The sequence below is a fragment of the Conger conger genome, chromosome 19, assembly GCF_963514075.1.
Source record: "Conger conger chromosome 19, fConCon1.1, whole genome shotgun sequence".
Lineage (NCBI taxonomy): Eukaryota > Metazoa > Chordata > Actinopteri > Anguilliformes > Congridae > Conger > Conger conger.
The window spans coordinates 16,001,515-16,023,415 of NC_083778.1; the positions used below are offsets into that span (position 1 = coordinate 16,001,515).

Sequence of the window (21,901 nt, forward strand, 5' to 3'; positions counted from 1 at the left end):
ACACGCACACACACACAGACACACACGCACACACACACACACACGCGCACACACACACAGACACACGCACACACACACAGACACACGCACACACACACGCACACACACACACACACACACACGCGCACACACACACAGACACACGCACACACACACGCACACACACACACACATGCGCACACACACACAGACACACGCGCACACACACGCACACACACACACACACACGCGCGCACACACACACACACACACACACACTGTTGTACTACAACTGTCTCAGTGGGGAGTAAACTCTGCCCTCGATCATGGGCAGAGGCCTTGCCCCCATCGGCTGTTGTCAAGACGGTCTGACAGTCGAAGGTGGACAGACAAACCAGGATGAGGTGGACAGTGGTGCTTCTGCTCTGCATGGCCCGGCCGGCCCAGGGGCTGCTCAGGTAAGCCGAGCGTCTCTTCTAGAACATTCTCACCACTCTGCCCCTTCAGTGTCACATCTACATCATTCATATTATTTGATCATTAGGTTTATTTTTATTTTTTAACCATTTTTAATACAGATATTGTAGGTCAGGAGATAATTATTTGTTGTGTAGTCAAGTGTTACTTTTTACTTTAGTCCGCGTTCCAGATTTGGGAGGGTTCTGGGTTTTATTCGGTGTGGTTATCCAGCTAACCCAGTAATCCTGCTTCATGATACAGGACACCTGTGTTTCCATGTTGTGGCACACAGGCCCATGGAAACTTTAATAACACCACATTATCTTTTCAGGTTTATTTTGAACCTTCAAAATGTATTTTTTAGTGGTTTAAATAGTTAGGGCACCTTGCCCTGGTCTGAATGTGCCCTTTGTACTCATTGGATTTCACCATCAGGTGTCTGAATCCCCCCGAAGCTCACCCTTACAAAAAAGAACTGGCATGTAACCGCCATTTTAACAACTGTAATTCTGACAGTACTACTGCAGTGTGACGCATTATTTTAACTGCAGTGTTCCTGAATGCAGTTTCACTCCTTCATGTGCGGCGCCCATAAAGTAGAACTCTATTGTGCTGTGGCGCTCTGCATTGTACTTCAGTTAAATAGTATAACTTCACAGCTGCTGCAGTTATTTTTTTGTACTGTGTGCTTGGAAAACGTGCTCATGAATGCATCCTCGCTTCCTCCACTTGTCTCCTCCTCCTATGTGGAAGTATGCGGGGGGAGGAGACGAGTGAAGGAAAGGATTCAGCATTTTACTGGGAAATGATTTGGGAAATTACATTACATTAATGGCATTTGGCAAACGCTCTTATCCAGAGCGACGTACAGTTGATTAGACTAAGCAGGAGACAATCCTCCCCTGGAGCAATGCAGGGTTAAGGGCCTTGCTCGAGGGCCCAACGGCTGTGCGGATCTTATTGTGGCTACACCGGGATTAGAACCTTAGAACCACCATCCTTGCGAGTCCCAGTCATGCACCTTAACCACCACTGCTACAGGCCGCCCTCGGAATCACGATTCTCGGAAAATGATTCGGGATTTTTTTTTGTGAATCTGTGCCCTCCCCTCCCCTCCACCCCTCCCCTCCCCTCCACCCCCCCCCCCGCTGTGTCGCGTGGCCGTCCCAGAATCCCCCTGCGGCGCTTCACCCCGCTGCGCTCAGCGCTGCGCTCCGCCCAGACGCTGGAGGCCTTCCTGCAGGAGCGGCGGCCCGACGCCTACAGCCGCCGGTACTCCCAGTGCCTCCCGCGGAGCTCCGCCGTCAGGCTCGGCACCAGCACCGAGAGGCTCTACAACTTCATGGACGTGAGTGTGAGGCGCGAAAAAATACGCACGCGGGCCTTTAAACGGGCGTCAGGGCCAGGTGCGGAAAAATATTAATGAACAAATATTAATCACATATAAATATATCTTTATGTTTGATCAAATATAAATATAAATGTATAATGGTATATTTATAAGGGATTCATATTTGTTCAGTGATATTTACATTAATATATACCCAGTTGCATTATGCAGTCCAAGCTGTGAGATGAGCTTTGTGTTATTGAGGGTTGGGGGCTGCGATTTTTTGGCCAATGCTGCCACCTCCTGGCCGAAACTAAAAACTAAAAATGGCAAGATGTTCAGGGATTTAAAAGAAACTCACTTAAAGTTGCAACTTTTAGGGCAAATTATTTACCAAACACTTAACATTGTCAAAATATTATTAAGTAATTCCCATTTGCTCATGACTATGTTTATTTGTTCATGACTGCGCCCAATTAAAGCATTAGTGGTGTTCGTGGTTGTGAGATTAACTTTGTGTTATTGAGGGTTGGGGGCTGCGATTTTCAGGCCAATGCTGCCACCTCCTGGCCAAAACTAAAAATGGCAGGCTGTTCAGGGATTACAAAAAACCTCACTTATGGCAAATAATTTACCAAACACTTAACATTATCAAAATATTATAAAGCAATTCCCATTATTTCACATGTATTGCATTAATCCAATGCAAGGCTAGGAGATAGAAGCTTTGGTTATGAAGAGTATAGAGCAGCCAGCACATGCATCAAGAGAAACAATGGTAAGCTCTGGGGTCAATCCAGTGTGGCCCCCTCCTTCGTGGTTAGGTGGGCTCCTGTTTTTCTGCAAGCTCGTGATGATATTTGAAACGAATGTTTCTGCTTCTCTTATCTTACTGGTATTCATGCCCTATGACACATAGTTGCTTGCGTCGCTACAGTTCAGTGGAAATTTCCACTGGTAGACAGCTTCTCTCTGCACATTGGTAGAAGTGGGCACATGTTAATGCACAAATTACAGTTAATGCCATATGAGCTATATTTCGTGAGCCAATTAAAACTTTCCCACAATCCCACTTATCGTTCAAACTACCCCACATTGCTGTTATTATTGTCCTGTGAACTTGGTGTGCTCTGCATTGTTGTTTGTTTAAAACAGGGCTGCTGGGGTTGGAGTGAAAACTTACAGAACGGTAGATCTCCATGAACAGGGTTGGGCAGCCCTGCTCTAGCTGTTGAATGAGGTGTGCTTTGTTGGGGTTGGAGTGAAAACCTACAAGATGGTAGATCTCCAGGAGCAGGGTTGGGCAGCCCTGCCTTAAACACTATTCCCAGAGCACAATGAGCACCATAGCTAACCCCTCACTGCTTCTGGTGTTGAATGCACACAGTAACTACATTCACATTGTCCCTGTAAGTGTTTGCTTGTTATGTGAGTCTCAGCAGAGATTGATACTCACATAGCAGCTATAAACCAGCGTAAGTGGATTCAGTGGCAGGGGGAAGAATGGGAATTCTCTGGTTCTGATCCGGCTGTGATCTCCAGGCTCAGTATTACGGAGAGATAAGCCTGGGAACGCCGCCGCAGAACTTCACCGTAGTGTTCGACACGGGATCGACGGATCTGTGGATCCCCTCCTCCTACTGCATCAGCGAGGCCTGCCGTGAGCTCCGAGCCTTGGGAATCACCAGGCTAACGTCACCGTAATGACACACACACAACACACCGTACGAAACACACTGTACAACATGTTACACTGCAACATTACACACAGAGCTAACGTCACCGTAATGACACACACACAACACACCGTACGAAACACACTGTACAACATGTTACACTGCAACATTACACACAGAGCTAACGTCACCGTAATGACACACACACAACACACCGTACGAAACACACTGTACAACATGTTACACTGCAACATTACACACAGAGCTAACGTCACCGTAATGACACACACACAACACACAGTACGAAACACACTGTACAACACGTTACACTGCAAAATTACACACAGAGCTAACGTCACCGTAATGACACACACACAACACACAGTACGAAACACACTGTACAACACGTTACACTGCAAAATTACACACAGAGCTAACGTTACCGTAATGACACACACACAACACACAGTACGAAACACACTGTACAACACGTTTCACTGCAACATTACACACAGAGCTAACGTCACTGTATGACACACACACACACACACAACACACAGTACGAAACACACTGTACAACACGTTTCACTGCAACATTACACACACAGCTAATGTCACTGTATGACACACACACACAACACACCGTATGAAACACTGTACAACACGTTACACTGCAACATAACACACAGAGCTAACATCACTGTATGACATACACACACAACACACCGTATGAAACACTGTACAACACGTTACACACAGAGCTAACGTCACTGTATGAAACACTGTACAACACGTTACACTGCAACATTACACACAGAGCTAACGTCACTGTATGACACACACACACACACACACACAACACACCATACGAAACACACTGTACAACACGTTACACTGCAACATTACACATGAAACTAACATTACATTACATTACATTATAGGCATTTGGCAGACGCTCTTATCCAGAGCGACGTACAAAAAAGTGCATACCCATAACCAGGGATAACATCACTGTATGACACACACACACACACACATGACACACGTTACACTGCACCATAACACATTGGTAGTCTCTAACATCCTGTGTTGGCACCAGGGTGTGAGCATCTCGGTTACTGAATTTCAAACAGGTCAGTTATTTAAAGATTTTGAATCTTGATGGTAATTTTTCTCAGGCTAAGAATAGTAAAAATGTATTTTAAGCAGCATCAATAAATTAACAGCCAATCCATCTTCATTCCCGCTGCGGTCTCTCTGTCTGAACAGTCATGCACCACAGATTCAAGGCCTTCAAGTCCACTACCTACTCCCATGACGGCAGGGTGTTCTCCATCTACTACGGGTCTGGCCACCTGCTGGGTGTCATGGCCAAGGACACGCTGAAGGTAACCTCCATGCTGTAAAATCCAGCTACACCAGCTTGGCCAGCCTGAAGATTACACTGGTCAAACTGGTCATGAAGCTGGTCTAGCTGGGTATGAGCTGGTGAACCAGCATGGTCAAACTGGTCATACGCTGGTCTAGCTGGGTATGAGCTGGTCAACCAGCATGGCCAAGCTGGTCATAAGCTGGTCTAGCTGGGTATGAGCTGGTCAACCAGCATGGCCAAGTTCGTCATAAAGCTGGTCTAGCTGGGTATGAGCTGGTCAACCAGCATGGTCAAACTGGTCATAAGCTGGTCTAGCTGGGCATGAGCTGGTCAACCAGCATGGTCAAGCTGGTCATAAAGCTGGTCTAGCTGGGTATGAGCTGGTCCAGCAAATGCGTGCCAAATGTAATATCTGCCGTTTTTCTCCCTTGTTGAGGTTGGAAACATGTCCGTGGTGAATCAGGAGTTTGGGGAGTCTGTGTACGAGCCAGGCTTCGTCTTCGTCATTGTGCGGTTCGACGGGATCTTGGGCCTGGGGTACCCCTCCCTGTCCGAGGAGATGGGCACCCCTGTTTTCGACAACCTGGTGGCCCAGAAGCTGGTGGAGAAGCCCATGTTCTCCTTCTACCTCAGCAGGTGGGCAGGACCACGCGGGCGCAGGGCAGGCTGGGATTGGCCACTCACAGGACGATGTGTGTTCATCATCCACAAATGAGCCAATCAGAGTGGGCCAGTGGTCAACTGCATCACAGGGCGACGATTTTGAGTCATGGGCACAATGCTGATATTTTATCCTCCATATACAGTAGATTTCTTTCTATTAGCATTGAAGTTTGAATAGGTGTAGAAAGTAACACTGTTTTATTTGTTGCGGGAGGGTGTCATAAGTCCTCCTCACAATTTGAAAGAGCATTATTCCTCTCTGATTATTCCTCACTGATGCCTTTGAATCAGCCCTTACCAAGCTTCCACAGTGTTGAACTGAGCGCAGACACCAACACACAGGCAGAACTGCACCTGCACTCTCAGTAATAAAGGTACCAAAAAGTGCCTAAAAAGGTACACATGCTTGTCACTAGGACGGTAAAACATTTTACCCATAGTCAGCAATATATTGTATAAGTAATTCGTACCAGCTTTTTTGCTTGGGAAATGTACTCATTTGTACCTGAAGAGAACACTGGTATACTTTCAGGGTATATTTGAGGACATTTGAAGAACACAAAAATGTACCTCTACTGTCACTGAGAGTGGGGGGGGGTTTACAGAAGTGGACATGGACTGTGTGGGCCCCCCCCGTAACTGTGTGCTAAGCAGGTGACCGTGGCAGAGAGCCGTGATGATTGGCTGCTTCTCCGCAGGAAGGAGAACACCATGGAGCCCCAGGCACAGCTGCTGCTGGGGGGGGTGGACCCAGCCCTGTACACGGGCCCCCTCACCTGGGTCCCCGTCACCAAGAAGGGCTACTGGCAGATCCTGGTGGACAAGTGAGAGCGTGGCCGTAGCAACAGGGTCATGGCCTGGTTCTGTGTTTGTGGGCCGGGTGGTGTGCAGAAGATGGTTACCCTACTCTCGCTCTCGTAGTATTTACTGATGACAAGTAAATTAAAGTCTAAAATCTGTATGTTCCCTCATCTGCAGTTTATGATCAAATGTGAGATATGCAGAGAAAATGCAGTTTCACAACCACAGCAAAGAAAACTAAATTCAACTTCGAGTCGCTCATTGTCACTCTCAGCAGTGCTAAACTCATCCTCTCTGTAACTCCGGGACTAAACCCATGTCCTCTCTGTGACTCTGGCACGAAACCCATATCCTCTCTGTGACTGTGGCACTAAACTCACATCCTCCCTCTGACTGCAGCATTAAGGTGCAGGGCACCATAGCCTTCTGCCCCCAGGGCTGCCAGGCCATCGTGGACACGGGGACGTCGTTCATCAGCGGGCCCTCCAGCGACATCCTGCTGCTGCAGCAGTTCATCGGAGCCACGCCCACCTCCATCGGAGAAGTGAGAACGCCTCCCGTCCAATCAAAACTCAACTTACTGTCTGCTCAGATCCACCATTCTGTCCTATCAGCACTAAACTCACCATCTGTACAGATCTACTAGTCTATTCTACCTGCATTTTGTAGCTTAACAGCAGTGTGTTCAGGTGTGCGTGTGCAGGTGCTCAGTGTGTTGGCTCTCTCTCCTCTCTCAGTACCTGGTTGACTGTGCCAGGCTCTCCAGCCTGCCCCAGGTAGCCTTCACCATTGGCGGGGTGGAATTCACCCTCTCTGCCGAGTCCTACGTGCGGAAGGTCAGTTCTCTTAGCTCCCTGCTCTCAGTCACCTAACATGGAACGCATTGAACATATTTCGGAAAATACGTATTTCTATATACAGTACTGTGCAAAAGTGTTAGACACCTGTATAATATTCTGTACGGATAAGATTCTTTCAAAAATAATTCAATGAAAGGTCCTAAATAAACGCACTATACATTTTACATTACATTTTACTAATTTGGCAGAATAGTTAAAAACTGAATCAAATCAATATTCTTTGTGACCACCCTTCGGCGTTAAAACTGCATCACTTCTCTGAGATAGCCAACGCTGTCCTGCAGTTCTATAAGACAATCAGCAGGGAGGTTGTTCCAAGCATGTTGGAGAACTTGCCACAGTTCTTCTGCAGACTTTGGTTGGCTACTTGCTTCTGATATCAGACAGCCTTGATCAAGTTTTTATGTAAAAAGTAGTCAATTGCTTACGGTACTATGTTACTTTTAAAAATTAAATACAAAAATGTCTCTGCAAAATTAAATCTTTTGGAAAAGGAATATTTGGAAATCGCAAATGTGTTCTTTTATACTAACACACACAAAAAATAAACATACATATAAAGCCTACCGCCACATATTAAATCTGCCCAAAACATAGATGTTTTTAAATCCTTGTTAAAAACCCACCTTTTTAGTGAGGCCTTTATGTCAGACATAAATGGGAAATCAAGATAATATACATGTATTTCATTTTATTTCATTTTATCTTATTTTATTTCATTTTATCTTTAATTTTATTGCCTGGTTTTGTACAGCACTTTGGTCAACCATGGTTGTTTTAAATGTGCTTTATAAATAAAGTTTATTATTATTATTATAATAAAGTCTAGGGTGCCTAAGAATTCTGCACAGTACTGTACCTTTTATGAAAGCTGAATCAACTTTGCCACGAGTGTCCAAACTACAGCCCAAAAGCCAAATAAGTCTATGTTATACAAACTAATAGTGCCCTGTAAATGCAAACTGCTCAGATTTACGTAGTCAAATTGTCAATATAGTGCAGTTTTGTGCTTTGAACTGAAGGTGGCGGCATTTACCAATATATCTCTTCCTTCACTTTTAAGCCTTGGTCCTAAACTAGAGAACAAAGGGCATGTTTACACAATATCACATTTCAAAACAACAAAAATTTTTGCATACCCCACGTCAGCAGTAAGTTTAAGGCTAATATGGACACATTTAATACACAGATGTTTTTTGTTCTTGTTGTTTCCGTCTGGTCTAACTGAATGATTTATGAGTGAGTGAGTGAGTGAGTGTGGTCTGAGTGACATGGTACATTCTCAGAGATAAAGTGACAGAGGAGGTACATTTTTGTTCATCAAGTAATGTTCTCCTTGGGTACAAATGAGCACGTTCTCCAAGCAAAAAAGGTCCAAATCACTTAAATACGTATTGCTGGCGAGGGGTACAATTTTATGTATCTATAGGGTGCCACCCTAAACAGCGACAATCATTTGTCCCTTTTTAGGCACCTTTTCTACGGTTATTGCTGTGTTCAAAATGCCTACTAGCATCCTACTCGTACTAAATTTCAGGCTGATTGTAGTATGAGTAGTATGTGGTTGATATGATTGACGTTGTAGGAAATATGCTTCATAAATAAAGTTTGATTGATTGATATGATTGACATGTCCCTGACTGACAGCTTGTCCCCCCTCGGTAGGAGACGGTGGGCAGTATGTGGTTGATGTGATTGACAGGTGGCTCAGTGTGACTGAAAGGTCGTCTCTCCTCTGTAGGAGACGGTGGGCAGTATGTGGTTGATGTGATTGACAGGTGGCGCAGTGTGTCTGACAGGTTGATGTGATTGACACGTGGCTCAGTGTGACTGACAGGTTGGTGTGATTGACAGGTGGCTCAGTGTGACTGACAGGTTGATGTGATTGACAGGTGGCTCAGTGTGACTGAAAGGTCGTCTCTCCTCGGTAGGAGACGGTGGGCAGTATGTGGTTGATGTGATTGACAGGTGGTCAGTGTGACTGACAGGTTGATGTGATTGACAGGTGGCTCAGTGTGACTGACAGGTTGATGTGATTGACAGGAGACGGTGGGCGGGCGGCAGTCCTGCTTCACCGGGTTCCAGGCGATGGACATCCCCTCCCCTGCCGGGCCCTTCTGGATCCTGGGCGACGTGTTCATCGCCGAGTTCTACACCGTCTTCGACCGCGCCCAGGACCGGGTGGGCTTCGCGCGGGCTGTCTGAACCCAAATCTCTCCTGTCCCACCGGGGGAACATCACCAACGTGCACCGAACAGCCTCTCCCACACGTACAAATAATGTGCTGTTTACAGCCTTTAAGGGAGTATTTTCAACATATTTTCAACATATGTTCCCCCAATAATCAAGAAGATTTTAATAAAACAAACCCTTCAATGTGGCTACAGCTACAAGCTGCTATTCTTTTCTTGTTCAGCAAGATTTTATTTATTAATAATTATTTAAAAAAAACAGTTTGACATTAAGCATTATTCTAATTTCACCTAATAATCAAACTTTTGTAGCAGAGCAATATTGTTCCTTGGCTGTTGTGTCGAATTACCCTGCGGTATTATTACAGTGAGTTCCTCCTAAACGTGACTGGGATGTCCTGAAACTGTATTTTACCATCACACCTCTGAAAAGAAAGACACCATACCCTACAAACATAGGGCTGAGAGAGTAATGCTGGAACAGCAAATTAAAAACAGAACAATAATAATAATAATAATAAAATAATAATAATAATAATAATAATAAAAATAAAAAAAGCTACAAAGTTCTTTTCTTAAAAGGATGAAAAGGGGTCTGCTGTGATACAGCCACGGCTGGCGGTGTTGGTGTTGAGGTTAAGGGGTGAGGGAGGGCTCTTCGTTGGCCTGGTGGTTGCCGCACGAGTCCAGGACGTCGGCCTCCGGCACCCCCGGCTGCAGGGCCTCGGGCTGGGCCGCCGTGTCAGGAAAGTGGGGGGCTGCGGCCAGGCCTCTCTTCCGCACCGGGCCCTTGGGGCTGGGCAGGCCGTGCAGGGAGCCGCAGGACGGCTGCCAGGAGAACTGGCGGCGGGGGGGCTTGCCCTGCTCCCCGGGGACCGTCCAGCGGAACCTGCGGGGGCCCGTTTCAGTGAGGGCGGGGCTCTGCGGGGCTTCCGTTTGGGCTGTGTCCGGGGCCCGGGCGGGCTCCGGGGAGGCCGCGGGCTTGGCGGTACCGTTGGGGCCCGGTTTGGGCTCCTGGCTGAAGTAGGGCGGGTCGGGCTGGGCGGTACTGTTGGGGCCTGGTTTGGGCTCCTGGCTGAAGGAGGGCGGGTCGGGCTGGGCGTCGGGGGAGGGGGGGCCCACGCTGACCTCCCGCACGGGGGCCAGGGCGTCGAGCGGGGCGTGGTGGAGGCGGCCGTGCCCGTGCCCGTGCCCGTGGTCCTCGGGGCAGAAGGGGTAGAAGACGCTGGAGACGTCGCTGCTGTGGCGCTTGAAGCCGGGCCGGGAGGAAGTGGGGAACTCGGGCACTTCCTGTACGCTCAGCAGCCGCCGCACGCGGCCCAGGACCGACGCCTGGCGGCGGGGCCGGAGGTCATGTGACTCCACGTCCTCATGCTGCAGGACCTCCGAGAGGCTGGGGCAGCACAGGGCGACACAGGGCAGCTGTGTTATAGCACAGGGGCTTCTGTGAGCCAGGACTGTGTGTGTGTGTGTGTGTGTGTGTACGTGTGTGTGTGTGTGTGTGAGTGTGTGTGTGTGAAATATGAGTGTGTGAGTGTGCGAATGTGTGTGTACATGTGTGTGTAATATGAGTGTAAGAGTGTGTGACTGTGTGTGTACGTGTGTGTGTAATATGATTGTGAGTGTGAATGTGTGTGATATGAGTAAGTGCGTGTGTATGATATGAGTGATTGTGTGTGTGTGTGTGAGTGTGTGTGTGTGTGTGTGTGATATGAGTGAGTGTCTGTGAGTGAGTGATTGTGTGTGTGTGTGTGTGTGTGATATGAGTGAGCGTGTGTGAGTGAGTGATTGTGTGTGTGTGTGTGTGAGTGAGTGTGTGTGTGTGTGTGATATGAATGAGTGTGTGTGAGTGAGTGTGTGTGTGTGCGTCTCCTCACCCCATGTCGGTGGTGGAGCCCAGGAAGGAGGGGATGCAATAGTCGGCTGCAGCCACCGTGTAAGGAGGTCGGAGGTCAGAGTCGTTCCAGTAGATGTCTTTGGTCATGCGCGGGATGTTCATGTGCATCTCGTCCACCGCCATCATGGACACCTGACGCAGAGGGGGCGGGGTTACGGCTGTACACCAATCGCATGCAGCTCTGAGAGTACAGGCACACGGTGAGTGAGTGCGGTCGGGATAGTGGCACTCCGGTACGTTCGCAAACCTGCAGGTTCCTGTCGATGCACCAGTTCACCTCGAAGTCGTCGTCGTCCTCGCCGAAGGGGTTGATCAGCTGCTCCGCCACCTGCGAGACACAGACGCAAGGGATTATGGGAATTATATTTCCGTGACACAAACTCACACACGGAGGCTCAAACATGTAACATGAAAAAACATCTTATTTGAATGTAGTTATAAGTGATAAGAGGATTGCATGGAATTATTTAACATGTAAACATGTAACCACTGTACAAACTATAAGTGACATGGAAATTTAAACGTTTATTTAACTATCTAGGGGGAGATCGGGGTCTGTTGTGACACGGGGTTGATTGCTACGTGATGTTTTCCGAGTGTGAAATTGACAGGAAACTGGTCTGTTGAAATCTGAGGTGAAAGAGGATGAATATGGAACAGTGCAATGTGATTTACAGCAGGCTAGCTTGTTTCTGATCGGGGATAAAAACATTGAGTAACAATGGACCCCTGTGTCACAACAGACCCCGATCTCCCCTATACTGCCTATTTGTGAGTGGAGCTAATGCACGGTGTAATACTGGGCAATATCCCAGTGCATGTAACTGTAGCTTTGGAGATGCTGGACAGCTTTGCGTGTGAAGTTTATTTGTTTCGACTGGCTTGCAATGTGCCGGGTTGTTAAGCACACACCTACTTACAGGAGCGAGGCTGGTTATTTGGCGCGTGTATAATTTCTGCGGGTGGTTGTTTCCGAGTCTGTTTGTGTGCCTCTGGGCGGTGTTTCTGTCTGGCCTCTCTGCAGAGTTTGTGCTTTCCTACAGTCTCTGGATAGAGCGTCTCATTATCCTGCTCCAGATCGTGTTTGTGTGTTATCGTTTAGCTCAGGTTTGTGGTTGTTTCTGTCTGATCCAGTGCTGGGTGTGTCTCAGTCATTATTCTGTGAGTGTGTGTGTGTGTGTGTGTGTGTGTGTGCGGTACGTGTGGTTATATTTAAACATAATGAGACTCTTGCTGATGCCGGTGGTGGTAAAGGTCACTCAGTAGCAGGAATGTGTTGGGTCCCAATAGGCCCTGTGCTAATGCTAACACTAATGCTAAGTGTATGATGGAGATATGAAACACATCCTAGCAGTTCACCTGTACTCAGACTACAAGGTGTGAGATCACAAAGGATTAGAATGCTCTAATCCGAACACTCTATTCTAATGCTTATGCAACAATCGCTAATGGTGACTGACAGCAACTGACAGAGTTCTATAACGCTGACTTAAGAGAAATAAAGTTGAATTAAATTAAATTGTCAGGAATCAAGAGTGGTTTTCCTCTCTCAGATGGAAAGATTTTGGGTGCGTCTCAATCAAAATAGTCCGAATTCAACAAAGACACCTTTGCTCACCAAAAATGCAATGTTTGTAATTAAGCAGTAACTAATTAAGTGGTGAATAGTAATGGGACAGACAAGCACCTGCAAATGCTAGTTAAGGGAGGGTACAAAAACGAGGTTGGTTTGCGGTCACGTCGTGGGCTGAAATGCCTGCGTTTAATTAATTTAAGATATACAAAATTCGAAGAAAGCTTTACGCTGCATTTCTGGTGGTGTGTGAAACCCTAAAATGAAAGGAGATGAAGCAGGAGGTTGAAGCACCTTGAGCCAGCCGGAGTAGAAGAAGAACTGCAGCAGCGTGAAGACCGGCACGTACAGGTCCAGGTCGTGACCCGGGTAGCCCAGCTGCGGGTCCAGGAACTGCCTGCCGATAATGCAGGCGAAGAAGAAGGTGTAGACCGCCAGAGTCACCACCTGTGCGGACAGGTGAGCACGTTAACCCTTTGAAGGGTGGGGCTTCTGGAATGTTTTTCAAAATTCAGTCAGTGGTCCTGCCCTGACCCGCCCCTGAAGTCAGGCAGTTCTTCTTCTGTGAATTTTTACTCTCCTTTCCTTGACTCGTCTCCTCCTTTCCTTGACTCGTCTCCTCCTTTCCTTGACTCGTCTCCTTCTCCTGGAAGTGTGGGCCGGGAGAAGAGCGGAGGAAAGGAGGATGCCTTTTTTGAGCATTGGGACAAACCCTCGCTTGACCCTTGACCTGCTCTTGACCTTTGACAGTTTGCCTCTGACCCGCGGGCCGGATTCTTACCTGCGTGTAGACCAGCGGGATCCCCACCCAGTCGTAGCCGAACAGAGTCGAGCACCAGGTCCTGAAATGGTTCATTTCCTGAATCGTCACGAAACAAAATGGAGGCATAATGAAATAAATGATCAGTCCGGCCCTATTCCTCAAACCTTCTGTCTTAAATTAAGCATGAAATTAGAATTGTGACTGGCTGTGCTGAAGCTGAATGTGATTGGCTGTGCTATAGCAGACGGAGATTGGCTGTGCTGTCGCGAAAGGTGATTGGCTGTGCTATAGCTTAGCAGAACGTGATTGGCTGTGCTGTAGGCTAGCAGAAGGTGATTGGCTGTGCTCTAGGCTAGCAGAAGGTGATTGGCTGTGCTCTAGGCTAGCAGAAGGTGATTCGCTGTGCTGTAGGTGAGCAGAAGGTGATTGGCTGTGTTGCAGGCTAGCAGAAGGTGATTGGCTGTGCTGTAGGTTAGCAGAAGGTGATTCGCTGTGCTGTAGGTGAGCAGAAGGTGATTGGCTGTGTTGCAGGCTAGCAGAAGGTGATTGGCTGTGCTGTAGGTTAGCAGAAGGTGATTGGCTGTGCTCACTCTGAGAATGGTCTGCAGATCCACGCTGTCCTTGATGCGGCCCTCCTTCCTGGCTTTGGAGGCCAGGTTGGTGAACCACACCACAGGCACCCAGTACTTGAGGTGAGGGGACTGGAGGTTTTCAAAGATCTTCCTCTCCTCTGCAGTCATGAAGCCTGTGTGGACACGAGAGTGGGGCATTTTTCTATGGGACCTGTCACTGAGCTGTTTCCATGGGACCTGTCACTCACTGAGCTGTTTCCATGGGACCTGTCACTCACAGAGCTGTTTCCATGGGACCTGTCACTCACTGAGCTGTTTCCATGGGCCTGTTAATCACATAACTGTTTCCACGGAGAACATTCCATTTCAGTATAGTTCCAACGTTCATTTCTATCCCCAGAATTTACAGTTTAGAATGCCATATGAATGTATCCATTTGGCTGTCCTACCCAGCATCCTCTGTCACTCTGGAGGAGTCTCCTCGTGTGTTTTGCCAGCCACCTTTGACCAATCATTTCTGATGGACACAAAATGGCGTCTTGCAATGCAAAGGGAAGAACTGTCCAACGATAAAAAATTTAAAAAATTGCTGTGTTGCTAACTCTGGCTATTTAGCTACACAGCTCAATTCTGCCACAGGTAACATTCACACAAATCAGGTTCTATTGCACCAATAGGTGCCGGCCACTGTACATCGTCCTGTTTAAGTAAACAGAGAAAAAACCAATAAAAATCAAACAACATTCCTCAGGGGAGGAACACGGGGGAGCGAGTGCCCGTGGTTATACTTGATATGGGTTGCCATGGACGACTGGATAGCCATTAAACAGCGGTGAGCTGGAAATAGTGATGTCACCTGCATGTCATCTGGCCCCTGGCGGATTAGCGTGTATCCCAGGTGTTATTTATAGGTAATCCCGCCACATGACTGGGAGGGTGCGATCGAGACAACCCAGAACAGCCTGCCAGTGTAATACCCCAGGCGAGGGCCCAACGGGAACTGGGGTAGGAGAATACTCACTGGGCAGTACGCGATTATGCGGCGACTCCCCAAAGGGTGACAGTGACCTCGGTTTAGCTGTGCGCGGTGGAAGGCTTTTCTCTCTGTCCCCAACTACCCCCGTTCCTCGAATCACGGTCCCTGAGGGACTAGAACTGAAGCTTTTCCACCCTCCCTTTACCTGGGAGGTTAGGTATGAAGGCAGTCTGGCCAGTCAGTAGCACTAATTGCTCAGTTAATTGCTAAGGAGAAAAATAAAACCAGGCCCGGATTTGGATTCAAGAGGATTCAAGATTTTAAAGTGGGGAAAGTATGAGCCAACATTACTTTACAGTGCAGTTATTTAGCTTCTGCTTTTAGCCAAAGCGACTTACAGTTGATTAGACTAAGCAGGAGACAATCCTCCCCTGGAACAATGCAGGGTTAAGGGCCTTGCTCAAGGGCCCGACGGCTGTGCGGATCTTATTCTGGCTACACCGGGGATCGAACTACCGACCTTGCAGGTGCCAGTCATGCACCTGAACCACCCAGGGCGTTATCAGGGCGACCCTCCGACTGCCAGATGACCGCTCATTACATTACATTATTGGCATTTGGCAGACGCTCTTATCCAGAGCGACGTACCGTTGATTAGACTAAGCAGGAGACAATCCTCCCCTGGAGCAATGCAGGGTTAAGGGCCCAACGGCTGTGCGGATCTTATTGTGGCTACACCGGGGATCGAACCACCGACCTTGCGTGCCCCAGTCATTTACCTCAACCACTACACTACAGGCCGCTCTTAACCCCCCCCCCCATCAGAGCACTCCCCAGCGGCCACCATCTCAAACCGACCCCTGACCCCCCCGGAGCCCACCTGCCTCCACCACGTGCTCCATGGTGGGGAAGCGCTTGCAGACGGCGGTGCTGACGGAGCGCAGGATGAGCAGCGAGGTGAGGTTGACGTAGCGCATCAGCGTGCGCCGGAGCAGGCGGCCCTGCTCGTCCTCGCCCTGCACGCAGCTGGAGATCAGGAACATCAGCCGGTCCGGCCACGGCAGGTTCACGAACTGCGTCCACCAGCGGTTCACCACCAGTGTCACGTAGAAGCCTGCGGGAGGAGGGAGATGGGGGGGGGGTGGGGGGTGGGCTCAGCTTCTGTCGCCAAAGGTGGAAAGTCCAGGGGGGGTCAGAAAGTCAAAGTCCCGCCGTGTGTTTCTTCCGCCCGCAAACGTCGCTAGCGGAAGAGTTGTGCTAATTGGCGAATCCAGGTGATTTGACACAAAATACTTTTACAAAACAAAACACAATGACTTTCACTTTCTGAAGCTGGATGTTCCACCACTGTTTTCTTTGTTGTGCAGAATAGTTGGGGTTGAGATTAGGATAAAAGGGGTCCTAGATCCTTGGACATAGGTTTGGAGCACATTACAGTGCAATGTGCAGGATTACATGCACGTCTGTTCACCGCATACTACAACATGCAAAACCCAACCCAAAAGCCCAGTCCACCAAGCTTCGAAGCATATTTAACTTTTAGAGACCATTTAAGATAGCTACTAAACCTAACTATTTGGTTTAGACATTGAAGAACCGAAAGGCAAATCAAATGGCAGTGAGCCAAGCCTGTATTTTGAAGTTTAACATCAGATTGGATGTAACAAAAAGCAGCATGCACAAGGGTCCCCAGGACCTAGAATGAGAACCAGTGCCCCAACCGAATGTCGCACCCATACTGACGACAGTGTGTGCGTGCAGAAGGCCTGATACTCTGGCACAGGCCGATAAGAGGAGGTTTCAAACGGGAAGGCACTGTAAAGAAGACACAACAGCTGTGGGAAATCCTGATTGGACAGACGCCAAAGCAGCCATGCGCATCCGCCACAGGTCGCGGACGCGCGCAGCGTCATCGAGCTTGGTCGGCTGGCTGGCAGCACGCGACAGTCTTTGCATGCCTCGGCCTTTGAGAGCGTCGACTTACCCAGCACGAACGTCACCGGAATTTGCTCGGCATATCTATCGCAATATAGCGACAACTTTTCAAAGTATCGTTTCTGTGTGTCTGAAAGAAAGAGCCTTTGAGGAAGAGAGATAAGGGGAATGTTTGTCAATTTGTTTTCTCATGTGTCTCTGCTTATTTTCAAAATAGCAGACAATAGCAATACATTGAAAAAGGTTTGTCGCAATTTAAATAAAATTTACCCCAACGGAAACCTGCATATTATATGCCAAAATGATTAGCTTAGAGGTTTCCATTATTTTTACCCATCAGGAAGCACTTCAGCTGGTTAATTGCAAACCCATATTGGCATGTATGCTGCGACATTAGTATGCAGAGGCCTTTTAAAATGTGATTTTACTACATTTGCCAGTCCCCTCACCACGAAATGTTACATTTTGTATAAGAAGGCTAATGGTGGAAATGAATTAATTCCTCCTATCTGAACCAAAGTTTTCTAAACTTATGCAAGTAATAATCTTGAAGTGAATCTCATTGAAGTGTCAGTGAATGACACACTCAGTTTCATTCCACAACAAAACCGCAATGCCACAATCAATTTGATATCACTCGACACATAAATATATATTTTTCAATGGCAATGAAAACAATTCTCACAGAATGCCCAATGGTGGTATAGGTAATATCAGAATTTAGTCAATAAAGTAAGGATGCAAAATTCAGCTGCAAAATAAAGTAGGCCTGAATACAAACCATTATGTCACAGACGAATCAAATAGATTAAAAAAAACAAAAAAAACCCCAACATTTTAGAATAAATCAGATGTATTTTAACATAGTGCAGCATGATAACCACAGTCTTGCGCTCATATGGGCAATTGTAATGGACATGCGTCATCTGTGTTATGATAACCATGACAGCTCTGTAAAACACAGACATATAGATAAGATAAATTGTGCGCTACCTGTATACGACGCTTAGCAGGCTGTATAAAACGGCGAAAACAATAAACTCTCGGTAGAGAAGTTTGTAGATACTGCCTCTCCAGCGGAGCAATAATCTATGGAAACCGAAGAAGGTAGCGTTGGCAACCTTATTGGAGTAAGTCACCGTCATCTTCAGTTACTGTAAAAAAAACAAGGCAGTTTGAAACACTTGGACGCAGTTATTGTAGGCTATTATTTTAGGCTACCGGATATCAACCCAACGCGTTTTGATGCTTATTCTATCTGAAAATCAATTGGCACTTACACTGAGTTGTGTGTATCATTTATATTACATATATTTAAATATATATATTTCCCCTTACCTTGAGCACCTACATCACAAAGCGCACGTTGCTGTATTTCCAAGGTGATGAGTCAAGTGTGAAACCTCAACAGTGACGACTTTCTGGATTTAGGGTTCTGTTTTTGCCATCATTACGAGCGTGAAGAGTTGTGTGCCCATGCCGTGAAACGAACACACAAAACATTTGCTGAGATAGCTCCTGCTAAATTTACTTGTGACTACTTGTTGACCTTGGACACACGATAGTAAACTACAAGGTCTTCCAGTGGACTTACCGCAACATATTATAGGCTACACATACGGAATGACGTCTGGTCACCGAAACTACAACCGCTGAACCGTTATACTCGCACGCACACGCTCACACCAACGCGCGCGCGCACACACACACATACATCACACACACACACACAAACACACACACACGCAGAATGGGCAGATACAAAATAGGTTTTAATTCAAACGTCATCATTGGATTGGATTATAGATTTCACAACTTCAAAAATTCAATGACAAAAACGACATTACTACATGTATTGTTTGACCTTATTCGTTTGAATAACGAATATGAATTCACCCATTCATACACACACTCACACACCAACGGCGATTGGCTGCCATGCAAGGCGCCGACCAGCTCGTCAGGAGCATTTGGGGGTTAGGTGTCTCGCTCAGGGACACTTCGACACAGCCCGGGCGGGGGATCGAACCGGAAACCCTCCGACTGCCAGACGACTGCTCTTACTGCCTGAGCCATGTCGCCCAAATAATCAATTATTTGAATAATCATACCAAAATGGAAAACTACACACAAAATGTTTGTACAAAGGAACAACAAACTGATTCTCAAACAAATGTATTCCTATTGAGTTGTCACTTTTTATGAGAAAAAAAAGAGAAAAGTTTTAATTACAGGTTGGGAAATGGCATCAACTCTGGTCGAGCTGAGGGGACCATCATTTTCTTGCGATTTTTTTCTTATAGCAAGGGTTTCGATTTATTTTCTCACTTTTGCGCACCAGACGCACTCTCCAGGAAAATATACGCACATATATGTATTGTCCTGTAGTCGGCGCTGTAACGCAAATAATGTGCATCAATGTAAAAAATCATTGAATAATGTATGTATTGGGAAAGAAACTGCAAGCCTCTTGTCACGTATAATAATGAATGCGTTCCTTGTTGGGAACTAGTAGCATCATCGAATGAGAGCATAAATTCATAACATTTTGATCAGTAGGGTTTATATTCGTTTGGACAGTATGGTCTATATTCGTTTCAAGGCCAAAGCTACTACTAATTCCAATAGCTGTTACTAATACAACTGCCACAGCTGGCTCGTAACTGGGGTAACTACCAATGTTGCAAATGCGCTTTTACGCGTCAGACAGCGCCATCAAGCCGTTGAGTTTAGGGTAAAATGAAGTGTGTACGCATGCGTGAGTAAGCCGGTGTCGCTCTGGATCTAGCCTGCTGGCTAGCTCTAGTGGCTAGAGGGGAAATGCAGGTGTGGCGGAGTAGGCAGGCGCTTGTTTCATTCGGGAGAGCTCTCGCTGCGAGCCGTAGCGACAAGCCCTTCCACTCTCGGCGAGCCACAGGAAGAACAGCCGGTGGTAACGCTGAATATCAGTTGGGACCTTTCGCTTGTGATTTCTAGCTAATACTTCCAGGAGGCTGTAGCGTGATTTAATACCTGGGTCATAGTCGGTGAGTTAACATGCTCAATTTCTAGCTTTTAGAGTTTGCCAGCGACAGCTAAACAACTAGCAAGATAGTTTACAACATATTCCAGGATGCGATTCAGGATATGGAGAGAAAATTAATGTATATATATTTTTTTTGCAAGCATAAATTAGCTACATATAGCAGTTTGTCAGCGGGTGGTATTTTTAGCAGGCTATGTATACATATATTAGCTGAATGTAATATTGCGTTAAATTTGAATACTGAAGATCCTAGAACTATTTGAATATTGTGGCATATATTGGCTAGCGTTAACGTTACTTCTGATTCTGACATTTAGATTTAGATTTAGATTTAGATTGAGATTTAGATTAGATTTAGTGGCGTGTAGCGATCTAGCTAGCTTTACGTAGCTCCAGTTAGGGGCAGCTAGCTGGCTTGCTAACGTTGGCATGGTAGCTCTAGTTATATTTTCATGCTGTTGTTTTACTTGTACAACCAAAGTGACTCCTTTCTGATTTTGAGGTGGCGTGGCTACAAATGTCTATCTTTGTAAATTGGGATTCAAACGAGATACGTGAAGACGCATCTTCCCGTGTTTATGAAATAAACTTGAATAGTAAAAGGATTAGCTTGCTAAGTGCCTAAATTTTTAATGTGACATTGAATAGTCTGATCGAGGCGACAGGTTATCTGTGTCAGGATTCTGTTACCAGACTACGCTCTGCCTAATCAACACTATTGTAAAAACTTGTATTGTAAAAAAAAAACTTAGGTGCAAACGTAGGCCATACCACTGGGCTAGATCAAGTCCGTGGGATATACAAATGGCAGGTAAATAAACCAAGGTATGACTGACATACGAAGGCGTGGCAGCTCTTTAAAAATCCACCGATTGAACGTACTGGAGACGCTGACGTTTGAGGGCCAGCGATAGGGTCTTGTTGAACTGCTGCAAAGCCATATAGCATACATTCATCGTTTATTGATTAGTTGTTAAATTCAACGTATAAATCGTGTTTTAATTTAAGAGGCATTTTCTGGCTTAAAGCCACATTTAAAAAATTCCCTTTATTCAGAGTAAGGTATATGTATCTACTGTGGACATTGCATTCTGTACCGAAGCCAATTCGTACACAGCCTTTGCATTTTCAACATAACCCATTTCATGCACAGTATTGAATGTTTTGTGAATATATTTTGCATACAGCAAAATGCACATTCTGCTGAATATATACTGCACGCATGCTTCAATTGTTGGTTCATTTTGAATTTAGACCCAAGCCAATGTGGATGCTGTGCACTTAATCTTGTGGGGTTGTGAACAATGCAGTGGTCTGTGTGGTCCAAATAAATAAACCTCAGATACCTCACCATCATCGAGCGAGACCTGGCCAATATTTAACCACAGTGGGTCGAGCTGTTGTGCGTGAAAAGATTGTGTGTGTCGTTCCAGTGAACTGCTAAATTCAATGAATGACTTCTTCCATTGTAACTGCCACTGCCACATACTGCTGTAGGAGTGTGACAGAATCATGGCGTCGGTCGTCAAAAAGTGATAATGGTGTCCGGCTCCCAAGACGTTGCCTTGATGCTCAGTTTCGAAGAGGTGTCCGAACCACAAGTGGGGCGTGTTGGGTTTTTTGTGACAGTGGCTGTTCCATTGCTTGCACCCCCTCCCCCCTTGGGGACGGGACGGATGATGGTGAAATGTGGGAACGGCCCACTGTTATGGCAGAGGGAGGCACTGTGCTCCTCTTGCACCGGTGTGCCAATTGGGGCTGTGCGATATATCGCCAAAGACTGCTCGAACTGCGATGAATAGTGTCCATTTAATCTCATGTTCTGTTA

General features: G+C 46.7%; 3 protein-coding genes across 6 annotated transcripts in view; 2 read left to right on the plus strand and 1 right to left on the minus strand.

The window, feature by feature from the left end:
• The first annotated feature begins 378 nt into the window (after positions 1–378).
• On the plus strand, positions 379–9,472 carry nots (nothepsin). Its single transcript, XM_061229089.1, has 9 exons — positions 379–437; positions 1,609–1,786; positions 3,311–3,428; positions 4,714–4,832; positions 5,253–5,452; positions 6,178–6,303; positions 6,680–6,824; positions 7,018–7,116; positions 9,184–9,472. Exons 1-9 carry the CDS (start codon positions 379–381, stop codon positions 9,343–9,345), a joined length of 1,206 nt encoding a protein of 401 aa, XP_061085073.1. The 3' UTR covers positions 9,346–9,472.
• A 496-nt stretch (positions 9,473–9,968) lies between these two features.
• On the minus strand, positions 9,969–18,692 carry LOC133118829 (bestrophin-3-like). Its single transcript, XM_061229090.1, has 10 exons — positions 18,387–18,692; positions 18,042–18,202; positions 17,098–17,192; positions 15,994–16,227; positions 14,156–14,310; positions 13,584–13,661; positions 13,097–13,249; positions 11,477–11,557; positions 11,210–11,361; positions 9,969–10,725 (listed from the first exon to the last, which is right to left on the minus strand). The coding sequence occupies exons 2-10, from the start codon at positions 18,191–18,193 to the stop codon at positions 9,969–9,971; spliced, it is 1,857 nt and encodes a 618-aa protein (XP_061085074.1). The 5' UTR covers positions 18,194–18,202; positions 18,387–18,692.
• A 1,139-nt stretch (positions 18,693–19,831) lies between these two features.
• The window catches only part of rab3ip (RAB3A interacting protein (rabin3)), a 30,582-nt gene continuing 28,512 nt past the window's right edge, over positions 19,832–21,901 (plus strand). For all 4 annotated transcript variants that reach the window (XR_009706503.1, XM_061229765.1, XM_061229767.1 and 1 more), the window contains exon 1: positions 19,832–20,074. The gene's annotated coding sequence lies outside the window, so the exon portion shown is untranslated. The remainder of the gene's footprint in view (positions 20,075–21,901) is intronic.